At 36.1% G+C, this 14749-nt stretch overlaps 2 protein-coding genes across 3 annotated transcripts; one reads left to right on the top strand and one right to left on the bottom strand.

Moving 5' to 3' along the window:
• Positions 2863-7059, bottom strand: LOC104756174 (LEAF RUST 10 DISEASE-RESISTANCE LOCUS RECEPTOR-LIKE PROTEIN KINASE-like 1.2). Of its 2 annotated transcripts, none has more exons than XM_010478714.2 (4): positions 6217-7059; positions 4446-4487; positions 3609-4246; positions 2863-3495 (listed from the first exon to the last, which is right to left on the bottom strand). In XM_010478714.2, exons 1-4 carry the CDS (start codon positions 6971-6973, stop codon positions 2980-2982), a joined length of 1953 nt encoding a protein of 650 aa, XP_010477016.1. In that variant the 5' UTR covers positions 6974-7059; the 3' UTR covers positions 2863-2979. The 2 variants fall into 2 exon arrangements, with proteins under 2 accessions (XP_010477016.1, XP_010477015.1); XM_010478713.2 differs by lacking the exon at positions 6217-7059 and adding an exon at positions 4693-6210.
• LOC104756172 (kinesin-like protein KIN-7A) lies at positions 9945-14672 on the top strand. Its single transcript, XM_010478712.2, has 15 exons — positions 9945-10203; positions 10469-10713; positions 10812-10901; positions 10983-11083; positions 11158-11274; positions 11377-11458; positions 11565-11632; positions 11718-11777; positions 11876-12000; positions 12096-12294; positions 12387-12497; positions 12594-12695; positions 12782-13759; positions 13837-14165; positions 14255-14672. The coding sequence occupies exons 2-15, from the start codon at positions 10473-10475 to the stop codon at positions 14580-14582; spliced, it is 2931 nt and encodes a 976-aa protein (XP_010477014.1). The 5' UTR covers positions 9945-10203; positions 10469-10472; the 3' UTR covers positions 14583-14672.

Genomic DNA, 14749 nt, shown 5'->3' with positions numbered 1-14749 from the left:
TTTTTTTTTAAACTTTTTTTTTTTTTTTTTTTTTTTGAAAATTTCTTGAGACTGGTTTTGATACAAAGCTTGAGACTTTTATATTGTTCGATTGAAGTTTTAAAAAAAAAATATTTTTATTATAATTTATAATTGAGAAAAAGAAATGTGGGGAAAAAAGAAAAGAGAAATAAAGGGAGAGCCACGTGGGCAAGTGAACGTTCTGGGATTTGTGTGTCGGGGAGATATGTCCAAACAAGGGAAGTAGGACCATTGTTTGGTCGTGTGGGTTCCATTAGGCTCTCTCTCTCTCTGCAAGGGGGACGAACATTTCTAGTCAGTTTGGTGGTGTATAAAGGTTAAGATTTAAAATTATAAAATTAATTGTTAATATTTGGAAGATAATGAAATGGATGTAGTCAAAGAAAAAAAAACTTGTTGTAATGAAAACATTTCATTAATGTTTTTGCAGAGAGGGTTTTGTGTAGGCATATAGGGTAAAAGATCACATCCATTTGCCAATTTAGGGTTTGAAAGGTAACTGCGATCAGGGCGGCCAAATCCATATGCGGTCTGGACCGCTCTATTTTTGGGGCGGTCTACAGACCGCTGCGGACTAAATTTATTTGTAAGCAAAAGCGGTCCGCAGTTGATCCGCAGCGGTTTTATCTCTGCTTTATTTGCACCGCACTACCGTGGACTATATTTGCTGAATCTATACTATGAAAGTTGGCTAACTCTCTCCATCTTTGTGCCACATCAGCAATGGAGAGAGTGGCACATGTACATGACTAAAATCAACCAATCATTTTGAATCTTTTATGTTACTTGACTGATTCTCTTTGTTTTTCCCTGCTTGATTTTCGTAGTAACCGCTGCTTCGATCTTTTTCGTTTTCTTTTGCTTTAAATTTTGTAGTAACTGCTCATTTATAATATCTCTTACATCCTGCTGTTTTTTTTTAGTAGTGAACGAAGATGTGGAAGATAAAATTCAACTACAGAGAAAGGATAACTTGAAGATCAAACATATTCAGAGAGTACTCTTTTGAAATAATCACCAACGAGACTAGGCTTTAGAATATAGATTAAACTTCTGAAGATAACAGAGAACTGAACTTCCTAAAGAAATAAAATTGTCTTATACTGATGTTAAGAAAATCTTAACATCATCTAGAAATTTTCTAATTGTAACTGATTATTATGCTTATTTTTCCAAATTGCTGATGGGTACAGCTTGTGCCTTCTTCTCAAGAGTCTATATCCACGCATGAACGAATTTACATTGGTTGTAACAGATTAGTTTTTGTAGCTTACCTATACTATGTTAATGCATTAGTAATGGCTTATTTCTTTTGCTCAAAATAGGTTACAAGTTAGTTTCTTCATTATGGGAATTGCATGCTATACTTTGCTTACTGTTTTCTTTAATTATTCATATATTTTTTGCTTTGGTATGGTGTGGCAGGTTTGAAAAAAACAAATCCTTATATAGCAGGATTCATGAATAAATAGAGAAAGATGTTTAATTAGTTCTTCTAATTATAGTTTGTAAGTGATTATATTCATTCGCATTCGATGACAAACAAGAAAAATCAAAGTTCTTATGTGTTGTTTTTCTTCTCTGCAAACCTTTTTTCTATAACTCTATGTGCTCAACCATACATAGAATTGCAAGTTCATTCTCACTATGGTAATTTTATGTATCTAGGGCCAGAATGTTTGTTGTTAAATGTGATCTTACAATAGAATAAGAAGAAACTGGCCATTTTGTGTTTGATTCTGAAGAGGTAGAATAGATTATGAGTCTACAGTTTTTTTCCATACTGCTACACTAAGATTCAATTATGTGTGGTGGCTACTCCAAAATTTCAGTCACATGATATTGATCACCATGGTTTGTGCTTCCGTTTTTGGCTATTCAATACACGATCTGATATTGACAGTGAAAATGTAATTGTTCATATCGTCAAAAGATAATGCGCGCAGTGTGCGGGTACTCATCTAGTGGTAAATAAAAAGTGGTCCAGTCCGCAGACGGATTTGTCCACCCCAACCGCTGCAACCATTCACCCTCTTAAGCTTTCAAATGGCCAATGCCAATTAATCGACAAATAAAAAACAAATTAATTAATAGCTTTGGTGTGTATGTATACATATATGCATATATTATCCAAAAAACATTGTGAAATTGCATGGAGATAAACGAAAATGTGTAATAAGTAAGCGCAAATGTTCTCTTTTTATAATTATAAGTTGACGTCAATCTCGTTTATAAGTTACGTAAATTGTTTTGAGTCACCCAAATTTAATATATTTAGTGAAGAAATTGGCATGCATTCTAGAGCTTTCTTTTGTATTTCCTTAAGATGATCAAACACGTTGAGGTTTTTAGGAATGAGTTAGGTTGCAACATATGTCAATATTTAGTTGGGCCATTACTAGAGATTATCAATTATGTATTGTGGTGGAGGGATCTGATTCACATGCAATTACACTCATTCAAGATGACTTACTCTATAACTAGTTCATTAATTGAAGTAGTAAAGCATCCAAGCCCTATATTGGTGTGCTTTAATTAGGAAATTTTGGAAACAAATTATGGAGTTTAAATTCGTACCACATATAGGACGTTCATTAAACTTCTCTGATCTTCTTTAGTTATTTATTATCATAGCCATCATCAATTTGATGCCCCAATTTTAATTTTTGTATAGTTAACCTACAATATTAAAGTAGAGTTTCAGTTGATAGCCGCAATACACAGATAAGAGTACTGAGTACACCCTTCAAAATGAAAGTCGAGCAAGGCCAGGCCCAATTACGAGTTTCTTGTACTGTGGTGAGAGAGTATGTATAATTTATTTACGAAACTCAGATCATATATACAATCCCAAAAATGTCATCTATTACAGCACACAAACACCAATCTCTAACTGTCAATTGACAAATTTTAAACATAAGAAACACATACAAATGTTAGTGTCCGTGTGAGTCTAATTTACTTACTGTCCCATTTCACAATTACACTATCAGGAGACTGTGTAAGCAACGGTCCACTCTTCTTGACATCTAAAACCTCAATGTCCGAACCATAACCATTGATCTGTATCCTCGTCAGCGTATCCTGCACGTGCGACATACACGGCCTAAGATCTTTATCGGACTGCAAGCATTGGAACGCCAGCTCAGCGACAGAGATCACCGCCTGTCTCACTCTTGTATCCGTGTCGAAACCTAGTGACGGATCCACTATGTCACGTAGCTCGTGGTTCTGGATTTTAACGACTGCCATGTTCGAGAGGTTGATCTCTTGGCGCGGTCTTGTGATATCGACTGCTGGAAGCGAGGTGATAAGCTCCATTAACACTACTGCAAAGCTGTACACGTCGCTTTTGCTGGAGAGTTGATAGCACAGGTGGTAATCCGGGTCGACGTAGCCTGGAGTTCCTTGTGGAGCGGTTGATACGTGCGTTCTATCCATCGGAAACAGCCTTGAGAGTCCAAAATCCGCTACCTAAATGTCGAAGACAGGAATAAAAGAAGAAAGAAGTTAAGATTATAATCAGATCAACTCATACCACTACCAAATATATCTCTGTAAGTAATAACCAGTGTGAGTTTACTGACCTTGACATTGAAGTTTTGGTCGAGAAGGATGTTGTTGGATTTAACATCACGATGGATGATCTTGGAGGCGTGTAGATACTTCAAGGCAGAGGCAGTTTCAACAGCGATCTTGAGCCGAGTAGACCAAGGAAGCGAGCTAGGGTTAGCTTGTGGACCATGTAGATGATCAGCTAACGTGCCGTTTGCAACATACTCATACACTAGCAGTAAATCCCTGCTCTGTTTTGAGGAGCATCCAAAGAGAGCCACGAGGTTCGGATGGCGTAAACCCGTTAAGATCTCAACTTCGTTCCTGAATTGCTCTGCTCTTTTGAAGTTGTTATCGTATAACCGTTTCACAGCTACGCTTCGTCCATCTTTAAGCTTACCGTAATAGACAGTACCAAAGCCTCCATCACCGAGTTCTTTAGAAGGGTCGAAGTTATTTGTGGCTTCTTCAAGCTCTTCGTAAGAGAAAAGATGAACTCCAATTAATAATTTCTCTGCTTTCTCAACGTCGAAAGAGTTTAATGATGGATCTGAGGAGATGTTTCTTGGAAGCAATGCTGAAGAAGTTCTGTAAGTTTTTGTTTTTCTACGATGGTATACATAACAACCGAGGCTCGCAGCTATTAATCCAAAGATCCCAGCGGAAACACCTGAATGAGATTTTGTAATCTGTTGAGACTTGCGTGAGATGATAAACTAGAAATCTCATAAAGAACAGAGCATAACCTAGCAACTGTAACCACGTTGCATCATATTTTACCAAAGTGTCTTTTTATAATTATTTAACCACAGATCGAAGTAGAGAAGTCAAAGCCTTTTTCCCAAAACATAAGCTTGAAAGAATCTTACCAATGAGGATCTTCACCTTCACTCTTCTCTTACGAGTACTACCTGGGATGAAAAAGTAGAGAAAGAAATAGTCACGGTTGTTTCAGAGTTTAGCATTCGGAAGAACATAGAGATTAAGACTAAACATTAATCTAAACAATCAGACTAACATTAACACAATGCAACGGATTTGTTCAGAAAAGTGAAGCAAAGAAGAAATAAATATAACGTCAGAAGAATAATTACTCGTAGAATCACAAGTGGTTACCATTCTTGCAACTATCATGAATTTTAGGTCCATCAGGACATAAGCATACAAATTCTTGTTGAGCAGTTCCACATCTCCCGCCGCTGTTGATGCAGCGGGAACAACTGTTTGCAGTCCAATTCAGAACAAAACCCCTCTTCAAAATATCGACATAAGTCATACCCATCACATCAGACTCCTTACTACTAGCTAAAACAGGAACATCGACTAGTTTCTGGCATGACAGGGATGCTATATTTTTCTCTTTTCCTAGTTTCTCCCTGTCAAAGACCCCAAAAGACTGAAGAAGACTCTTGTTGCCAGGACAAGTAAGAGCGTATGTCCTAAAACCCTCAAGCATGTGGTTGGAGCAATTGTAAAGTATGGTGAAGTTGATATGAGAAGGGTTGACAAAGAAAGGTGTTCTATGGAGGGTAAGATTATGCAAAGGGCTGGGACATGGATCATCATGAGACGCCTTTGAGTTCACGACCTGAAACGACTGCGTCGAGTAAGATATGTTTTTGATGAGGTAATTCTCACCAGAGATCCCAAGAACAGGAAGCTTCTGATCATCATCACAAGTGAGTTCGAAACTGGGATAGCCACAAAAGGACTCTTGCTTGCCTGATAGATAGAATGGATAGGAGATATTGGGACCTCTGACGCATGATTTCGGCTCACAAGCCTTGAACTTCGGATCAAGAGAGAGGGTTTGAGTTGCTAATATGGTGAAGAAAAAGATGGATGTGTAGAGTAGTAAACTTGGAGTTGAAGGATCCATTTTTTTAGGGTAAGAAGAAACAAGAAGAAGAGAACAAAAACATATAGAAAACAAATCAAACCAAAAAGATTTTTCAGAGGAGTGGGTGAGAGAGTTAAAAAGTTTGTTCAACTAGTGTGTGAAAAAAAGTAGTATAATAATACTAAATTTTCTAGGTATAAAGAAAATAAAGACTGCAATTTGACTTAAAAACTGTCTCTTTGAGCCTCTGAGGTTGAAGACGACCCCACAAAAGAAAGCTTTTCTAAATGGGAATTGTGTAGTGCCCTCAATTATTAATTTCAAAACTGGAGAAATCATTTGAATAGAGTTTTTGTAAAGAGAGGGGCATTTGTTTATTTTGCAAGAGAGGGTCGGTTACTAGCAGAAGCTTCAAACAAAAGAAAACTTAAAAGTCGTTTTTCTCATCTTCTAAGACCGACCATGAAAATGGTAAACCGGATCGACAATACCTAGTGTTGGCCCAAAAAGCCCAAGATTCGATCCAGCACAGATCCTAATGTTTTTTTTGGAAAGCAGACCGTCACATAAATTGATGAATGGAAAACAGGACACGTAAAGAATTAGGTTGAAAAAGTCAAAATGTGTCTTTAAAAGATTATTAAAAGTTTGGGTCAATTACGATAACAATTCTCTACCAAGTAATGGACAACAAATTGGTCAAAGTATACGTTCTAATAAGTCTATGTGCAGAATCGATCCGATGGAACCAATCCCACAAGAAATTTGGGACTGAAAGAAGTAAATGATGAAGGACTAACCTTTGTTATCGTCACAGGAGGATTTGTGAGGCCTGTCTTCACATAGACATTGGAAATTTTCCGACCCTGTCTCCGAACCACAAATCCCATTGGAAGTGGTACAAGTCTGGCAAACTTGATCCTCTATGCTGTACTTCAAACCGAACCCTTGGTCCAAAGCCCACTTCAATGCTCTGTTCGAGTCATTTGATTGGTGAAGATCGTTCTTAACAGACCGAAGCATCGGAATTTCTCCAACCTTTGTACAATTGAGGAAATGATTATCCAACGGTCCAAAGACGTGATATGTTTTCCGACTGCCATTGCTTGTTTGGCAAGAAATATATGATAGCGAGCTTATGTTTATGGGGCATTCGAACAAATCAATCTTCTCGGTGTGATGGGTAAGTGTAAACTCCTTCTCGCCAGTGAAGTTCCAAATATTTGGGCAGTTCCCATCTAACCAGCTCTCATCAACAACGGTAATTACTTGATTCTTCAGATCCACGGATTTAACGCGAAGTGTGAGATCCCCGATATCGAAGGATAGGGTTTGACGATTATCATCGCAGGAGAGTTCGAACGATGATTGGCCGCAGAATTTGGGTTTATTGGATCCCCAGAACGGGTACGAGGTGTTCGACTCGAACACCTGCCGTCCAGATCCACATCTCAGAGCTGAGCGACACTTTTCGTACTGTTGATCGGCTGAGAAACACGACGGGAGGTCAGCGAAGGAGAAGACGACGAAGCTGGTGAAGAGAAGAGAGATGGACATTTGGTTTTGACAACTAAAGAGATTTTTTTTTGTTTGTTGAGATGTATCTTGGGGATTTAAGGCAAAATGATCGGTGGCGACTTTTATTAATTACAGTTCGGCTAATTTTAAACAGCTTATGATCGTTGATTAGTGATTAATAATTACTAGATTCGGACCCGCACATACGGGGTTGAGTTTAAAAACTAAATTTACTAACATATTTATAATTTATTACGTACATGCGGATACTGTTTGTAAACATATTTTTAATAAATGTTATTAACATTCATAATCCAAACTTTTTTTGTATCAGTTTAGTATTTGATTTATTTTTAATTCGGTTTAGACAAAAAAATGATCAAATTTGTTTTTGTTATCAGTAAAAACAATTATATTAAAAAATAGTAACAGAAAGATGGTATGTCTAATTTAGGACATAAAATCCATCATGTCCTGTATATGTCTCATAACTATGGTTGATTTTTTTCTTATCTATTATAGAACATAGTTTAATGTTTTTTCTTTTTCTTTTGAATATTTTTTTGACATTTTTGTGTTAGATAAATTGAAAAATATGTTACATAATATATTGGAAGCATTAATTTATTTTAATTCTAACATGATCCTGGATTTTGATTTTTGAAAATTTTTAATCTCATCTTATTCCTCCTTCCATCCCGTTTCCGTCCCATTATTCTTTTCTCATTTCCTCAAAATCATGTTCCTACATATTTAGCACACAAACACGTAATAGTTTGATTCAAAACAAAATAAAGTATTTGATGAAGAAAAATAATTTCTTTGAAACATTCAGTTAATAGAATCACACATACATGCCGTGTCAGTTAACATTCTTTTATCTCTTGTTTTGTACATGCTTATGCTAGATAAGCTGAAGAAAAAAAAACATATTTAAAATACTGTTGTTTTACTTTAGTTGTAACATGTTTTCGGATCCGCACATTTATGCATTGATAAAATGATAAGTTATAAGTAGTTTCAAACGTATGTATATCTTAATTCAGTATCCAAGATTTAAACATACTGTATATATGTAATACATATGTTTGAAATCATAATATAAAATCATAAATATTGTTTACAGATATCTCACAATATATAACCAAATTATATTTTTATACATATATACAATTTTGTATTTAATTGCTCGATTTTAATAGATACCGATTTAAATTATTTCTATAAACATTTAGATGATTTTGTATATTAGGTAACATCATAATTTCTTGTTTCCGGATATATCTCAAAATATAAAATCAAATTAAATAAGTTTACATATATACAATTTCGAAATTAATTGCCCAAATTAAACATATACATAAATATCAAAATTATTGTTTCCTTAAATTGTTTACGCAAAACTACTTACCTTTTTTGAATTTTATTGCAGATGCTTGTTTCGATTCTGTTTGGATACGGGAGTATGAAAAACAGCTCTGAACAATTAATACATGATCCGAACAGAATTAATCCAGGGCATATAGGATCCGTGCATTTTTATTATCAAATTTACTTTAATATCCCTTTTGTATTGTATGCTTTTAAATTTATTCAGGGTTATTTTATGTCATATATTTGAGGATTCATTTTTACTTTAATATCCTTTTAATAGTATAGATTACATCCTATATAAATTATGTTTTTGTATATGAACGGTCAGAGAGTCGTACAGAACTTTGATGGTTACTTTGACTTGTTTGGAACTATAGGTTTTTTTTTTGGACAGGCTGAAAGCGACTTGATAGTTGATTTGATACCGATATACATACAATTGTTCGTCTCATGTTTTGTGATGACTTATTTGTAAGTTATGGCCATTTTAATTCTTTGACATAATTCAAAAAAAAAAAACATACTAAGAAGTTTTGTCAACAAATCTATTGCGTTGTTAAGCTTCCAATATAATAAATATATACTGCAAACTTACAAATCACTGACTATAAGAAAACAAGAACCGTATGATGTTAAAATTTATGTTTTTTTTTTCCAGTAAAACCTCACTAACTGACTTCAACCGTAATATTGTAAAACAAATGCGGACTGGTGGAAATTGTCCAATTAGTATATATTATTGCATCAAAAAATCTGAGTGAAGATGGTTTTTGATATAGCTTATTCTTGAAAATGTCAACTGAATGATGTAGACTAGTTGTGATCCAATAGAAAAATACATCATTGAATTAAATAACAGACAAATGGAGAATTGATTGTTTAAGTTTGAATTTTGACCAAGATAACATATACATGTTTCATGTTATGAGTCGTGTCTCTAGTTAATCTATTTACTTGGTTTTGAATTGATGATAAATCAATTTTCAACTAAAGTTGCTATAAAGAAAATAAAAAAGGATCCAGGCTTGCAGTTGCAGATTTCTCAAAATCACAGGCAAAGACCTTGACTTAACACCTCAAAGACTCATATAATATAAGTATGGGTTTCCCAATCCCACTTGCAATAGGGGAAGGTTTTGCGCCTAGTATTTTTATACGCTAAATTGGATAGTATTAACCTATTTCCCGCTTGAGTTGCAAATAAATTAAAATAAATTTACAGCACAAAAGAAAAGAAAAAGAAAAACCAATAAGTGACCGTTTTGTTAGTAAGCCAATAATTCACAAGATGACAAAATCTAATCAAAATCATAGCAAAGGAAAAGGTGGAAACGAAAGCTCATGAATAAAATAAATTCATATTCAGTAAAAACAAGGAAATAAAATTCCCCAGTAAGTCAGTAACTAATAATAATAATCCAAACGTTGACAGAAATAGAAAAATTTGACAGAAATAGAAAATGAGAAATTATCCATAAGAAAATAAAATAAAATAAAATTTAAGGTGATTTGTAGAAGAAATCGAAAATGTGAAGGGTAGCTTTTGAAATAAGATAAAATTGAAAGCCCCTCAAAAGAAACGTGGAAAGAACTAGCCGTTAGAGGAGAGGCTCGTCAGATTCAAAATCTCTCTCTGCACGGACTTCCGTAAAGACAAAAAGAACCCCAAAATCCGTTCGTCTTCTTCTTCATCATCATCAATTCTTCTACCACAAAAGCTCCACGAATACTCAGAAACCTCTCTCACTATCTTCTTCTTCTCTCATATTCTTTTATTTTTTTAATATTTCATTTATTGTCTCTATCGTCGATCTGAGACGATTCTGTCTGTAACCAACCCTCGCTGCCTGAGATCTGAGAGTAAAATCTCCGATTCCTTGGTTTATTTTTTCTCTGTAAGTGTTTTTGATCTCTTAATTAGTATTAGATCTGTCTAGTGAAATGAAGCTTTTTTGGGAAATTTTTGAGTTTTATTATTTCCGGATTGGATAAACATTTCCTTTTAGGGATTTGGTTTGGATCAAATCGAAATTTCTTAAGAATGTTGCCTTATATGAGTTTTTTTCCTTAGATAGATCTGATCATCCCTAGATTCGGGGGAAGTTATTTTGAGCTGTATTATTAAGATCTGATGTGAAAAAAATTGAAAACGTTTTGTAGATATATGACAATGAGAACTCCTGGGACACCTGTTTCGAAGATAGACAGAACACAATCTGTTACACCTGGTGGAAGCTCAAGATCCAGAGAGGAGAAGATTGTTGTTACTGTAAGGTTAAGGCCACTTAACAAGAAAGAACTGTTAGCTAAAGACCAAGTTGCTTGGGAATGTGTGGATGACCATACCATTGTCTCTAAACCACAAGCTCAAGAACGTTTGCATAACCAGTCCTCATTTACATTCGGTAATTGAAGTTTGATTATATGCCTATTAAGTTATGTTTTCAAAACTCTTAATTCCTGAGGTTTTCTGATGATTTTAATGCATCCTTTTTGGTTTCAGATAAAGTTTTTGGACCAGAGAGTTTCACAGAAAACGTGTATGAAGATGGTGTTAAGAATGTTGCATTGTCTGCTTTGATGGGCATAAATGGTACTTGTCTTCTTATTATGACTCAAATTCTGTTTTCTTGGAACTGATCACAGATTGACTAATCTTTTTATTTTGTTTCAGCAACAATATTTGCCTATGGACAAACGAGCAGTGGAAAGACATACACCATGAGAGGAGTAACTGAGAAAGCTGTCAATGATATTTACAACCACATAATCAAGGTAAGAATTGCTAACTAAAGTCTTTCAATGTCATTGCAGTTCTTCTGACCAATTTGTTTCACTGTTGTTTCCAGACACCTGAAAGAGATTTTACTATCAAGATTTCTGGTCTGGAAATATATAATGAAAATGTCAGAGATCTCCTGAATTCAGATTCCGGCCGTGCCCTTAAACTCCTCGATGACCCTGAGGTATCACACTAATTTACATTAATTATGTTCCTGCCGATGTCATGGCCTTGGTCTAATGTAGACTTTTCATTGATCTAATCACCTGATTACCCACAATTGCAGAAAGGTACTGTGGTTGAAAAACTGGTAGAAGAAACAGCTAACAATGATCAGCATTTGCGGCATCTGATTAGTATTTGTGAAGGTAACTTGATTAAGTTGGATCCCTCTTTGGCTTTTTGTGATTATATTCTCCTGGTTCATGCCAATTCAATAAAACTGACTGATTGTGTTTATTTTCTTTGTTTTAGCTCAAAGACAAGTTGGAGAAACTGCTTTGAATGATACCAGCTCGCGGTCACACCAGATAATCAGACTGGTAATGATCTCAATTCTTTGATTCACTAAAACACAAATACAGATACCCTGCAAATGCTAATAACATGTTTTTGATGACAAAACAGACGATACAAAGTACTCACCGTGAAAATTCAGATTGTGTGAGGTCATACATGGCTAGTCTGGTAAAAAATTTATCCCTCTCTGTTTTTGCATAAAGTTTAACTAGAACTTTGTGGACTTAATGTGTGTGTGTGTGTGTGTGTTTGTGAATGAATTGCAGAACTTTGTGGACTTAGCAGGAAGCGAAAGAGCATCACAATCGCAGGCAGATGGAGCGAGACTTAGGGAAGGTTGCCATATCAATCTTAGTCTAATGACACTTACAACAGTCATAAGGAAATTAAGGTAATATACTTGCATATTTTTTTAGAGTGACATTAAAATCACAAACACTTTTTAATACTAAACTTATTTTATCTTAATCTGTGAACTCTTCATAGTGTGGGGAAAAGGAGCGGACATATACCTTACAGAGACTCCAAACTTACTAGGATTTTACAGCATTCACTAGGTGGGAATGCCCGAACAGCCATTATATGTACATTGAGTCCAGCTTCGGCTCATACTGAACAATCAAGAAATACTCTATCTTTCGCTAACCGAGCCAAAGAAGTTACAAACAATGCCCACGTGAACATGGTAATGATCTTTGTTCCATCCTTTTGGTTCTTCTTAGTGCCCTTTGGGATGAACACAATCTAAAATTTTACTTGCTGTCTAAACATCTACAGGTTGTCTCTGATAAGCAACTAGTGAAACATCTTCAGAAAGAAGTGGCTAGATTGGAGGCCGAGCGTAGAACCCCTGATCCATCAAGAGAAAAGGATTTCAAGATCCACCAGGTTTCTGTCCACTTCAGATTTTTCCATACACCAAAAATATACAATTGAACCAAAGCTTTGGTACTTAGTTAATGGATGTTTTGTGACATTTTGTAGATGGAAATGGAAATCGAAGAGCTTAGGAGACAAAGAGATGATGCACAAATTCAACTTGAGGAGTTGCGCCAAAAGCTTCAAGGGGATCAGCAACAAAATAAGGTCTACCTCTTTCTGTCTCTATACTGTGCTTATTATATTCACACGCATTAGCTGAAGCTTACACTAAACCTTTTGTTGTATCTCAGGGCTTAAATCCTTTTGAATCTCCAGACCCACCGGCTAGAAAATGTCTTTCCTATTCTGTTGCCGTGACGCCTAGCGCAGAGAACAAAACCATAAACCGGAATGAGAGAGCAAGAAAGACTACGATACGCCAATCTATGATACGGCAATCATCAACTGCTCCTTTTACATTGATGCATGAAATCCGCAAACTTGAACACCTTCAAGAACAGCTAGGGGAGGAAGCAACAAAAGCACTTGAAGTGTTACAGAAGGAAGTAGCTTGCCATAGACTAGGGAATCAAGATGCAGCTCAGACGATAGCTAAGCTTCAAGCAGAGATAAGGGAGATGCGTACTGTTAAACCATCCGCAATGCTTAAAGATGTTATGGGTGTTGGAGATGGCATAGCTCCTAACAAGAGCGTAAGTGCCAATCTCAAGGAAGAGATAACAAGGCTCCATTCACAAGGAAGCACCATTGCAAATCTAGAGGAGCAACTTGAGAGTGTTCAGAAGTCAATAGATAAGTTGGTGATGTCTCTTCCGAGCAATATCAATGCTGGAGATGAAACCCCAAAGTCAAAGAATCATCATCAATCAAAGAAGAAGAAGCTTCTTCCTTTGACACCAAGCAGTGTATCCAACCGCCAGAACTTCTTGAAATCTCCATGCTCTCCTCTTTCCGCTTCTAGGCAAGTCTTGGATTGTGATGCTGAGAACAAAGCTCCTCAAGAGAACAACAATTCTGGAACTAGAGGGGCAACGACACCACAAGGGTCAGAGAAAGAGACTCCACAGAAAGGAGAAGAAAGCGGAGATGTGTCGTCAAGAGAAAGCACTCCAGGTTACAGGAGATCAAGCTCTGTGAACATGAAGAAAATGCAGCAAATGTTCCAAAACGCAGCAGAGGAGAACGTGAGAAGCATAAGAGCATACGTAACTGAACTCAAAGAACGTGTAGCTAAACTACAGTACCAGAAACAACTTCTCGTTTGTCAGGTTAGACAAAGAAACAAATTCTAAAAATAAATCCTCTTTTTTTTATATAACTTATCATCAGTTTTTAACTTTTGCAGGTGCTTGAGTTGGAAGCAAATGATGGAGCAGGATATAGTGCAGAGAACGAGGAGAACACGATGATGGAAGATGAAGAGCAGAATCAAGTTGCGTGGCATATAACTTTCATAGAGGAAAGACAACAGATCATAGAGCTTTGGCATGTCTGCCACGTCTCGATAATCCACAGGACACAATTCTATCTACTGTTCAAAGGTGATCAAGCCGATCAAATCTACATGGAAGTCGAGCTAAGACGGTTGACTTGGTTAGAACAGCATCTAGCAGAAGTAGGTAACGCAACTCCAGCTCGAAACTGCGACGAATCCGTAGTTTCTCTATCTTCAAGGTAATGAATGAAATGAATATGAATCATCTCACTGCTGTCACAAAGCGTTACGTTTCTTTTAATTAACAGGTCTTTTGTTTCATTTTCAGTATAAAAGCATTGAGAAGAGAGAGAGAGTTTTTGGCGAAAAGAGTGAATTCGAGACTGAGGCCTGAGGAGAGAGAGGAGTTGTATACGAAATGGGATGTGCCATTGGAAGGGAAACAGAGGAAACTCCAGTTCGTGAACAAGCTATGGACAGATCCTTACGACTCAAGGCACGTGCAAGAGAGTGCAGAGATAGTTGCGAAGCTAGTTGGATTCTGTGAAAGTGGTAACATATCAAAAGAGATGTTTGAGCTCAACTTCGCTGTGCCTTCTGATAAAAGGCAGTGGAACATTGGTTGGGACAACATCTCTAATCTTCTTCATCTGTGAAGAACAATATTTTTTTTCTTTTGTGTGTTCTTATTAATTTGTAAACCATTGAACCAAAAAAAAAACAAAACGCTGCGTTTTTGAGTTGAAAACAAGTTATGCGCCACGTGAGATATTTTGTAAGACTCTCTCCTCGTTCTTTTCGCTGGACAACCGTCTAATAAACA

The sequence above is a fragment of the Camelina sativa genome, chromosome 17 (assembly GCF_000633955.1).
Source record: "Camelina sativa cultivar DH55 chromosome 17, Cs, whole genome shotgun sequence".
Classification (NCBI taxonomy): Eukaryota; Viridiplantae; Streptophyta; class Magnoliopsida; order Brassicales; family Brassicaceae; genus Camelina; species Camelina sativa.
Note: the sequence above shows the minus strand (reverse complement) of the source record. Positions and strands in the feature narration are given on the sequence as shown.

Bases quoted from the DNA above. Each gene is read 5' to 3' on its own strand.
- LOC104756174 (XM_010478713.2), bottom strand. From the start codon at position 5,455: ATGGATCCTTCAACTCCAAGTTTACTACTCTACACATCCATCTTTTTC. The intron at 4,488-4,692 runs GTAACCACTTGT...TTTTCATCCCAG, and splicing joins TCATGATAGTTGCAAGAATG to GTAGTACTCGTAAGAGAAGA. The intron at 3,496-3,608 runs GTCAGTAAACTC...TTCGACATTTAG, and splicing joins ACCAAAACTTCAATGTCAAG to GTAGCGGATTTTGGACTCTC.
- LOC104756172 (XM_010478712.2), top strand. From the start codon at position 10,473: ATGACAATGAGAACTCCTGGGACACCTGTTTCGAAGATAGACAGAACA. The intron at 11,633-11,717 runs GTAATGATCTCA...ATGACAAAACAG, and splicing joins CACACCAGATAATCAGACTG to ACGATACAAAGTACTCACCG. The intron at 11,778-11,875 runs GTAAAAAATTTA...AATGAATTGCAG, and splicing joins GGTCATACATGGCTAGTCTG to AACTTTGTGGACTTAGCAGG.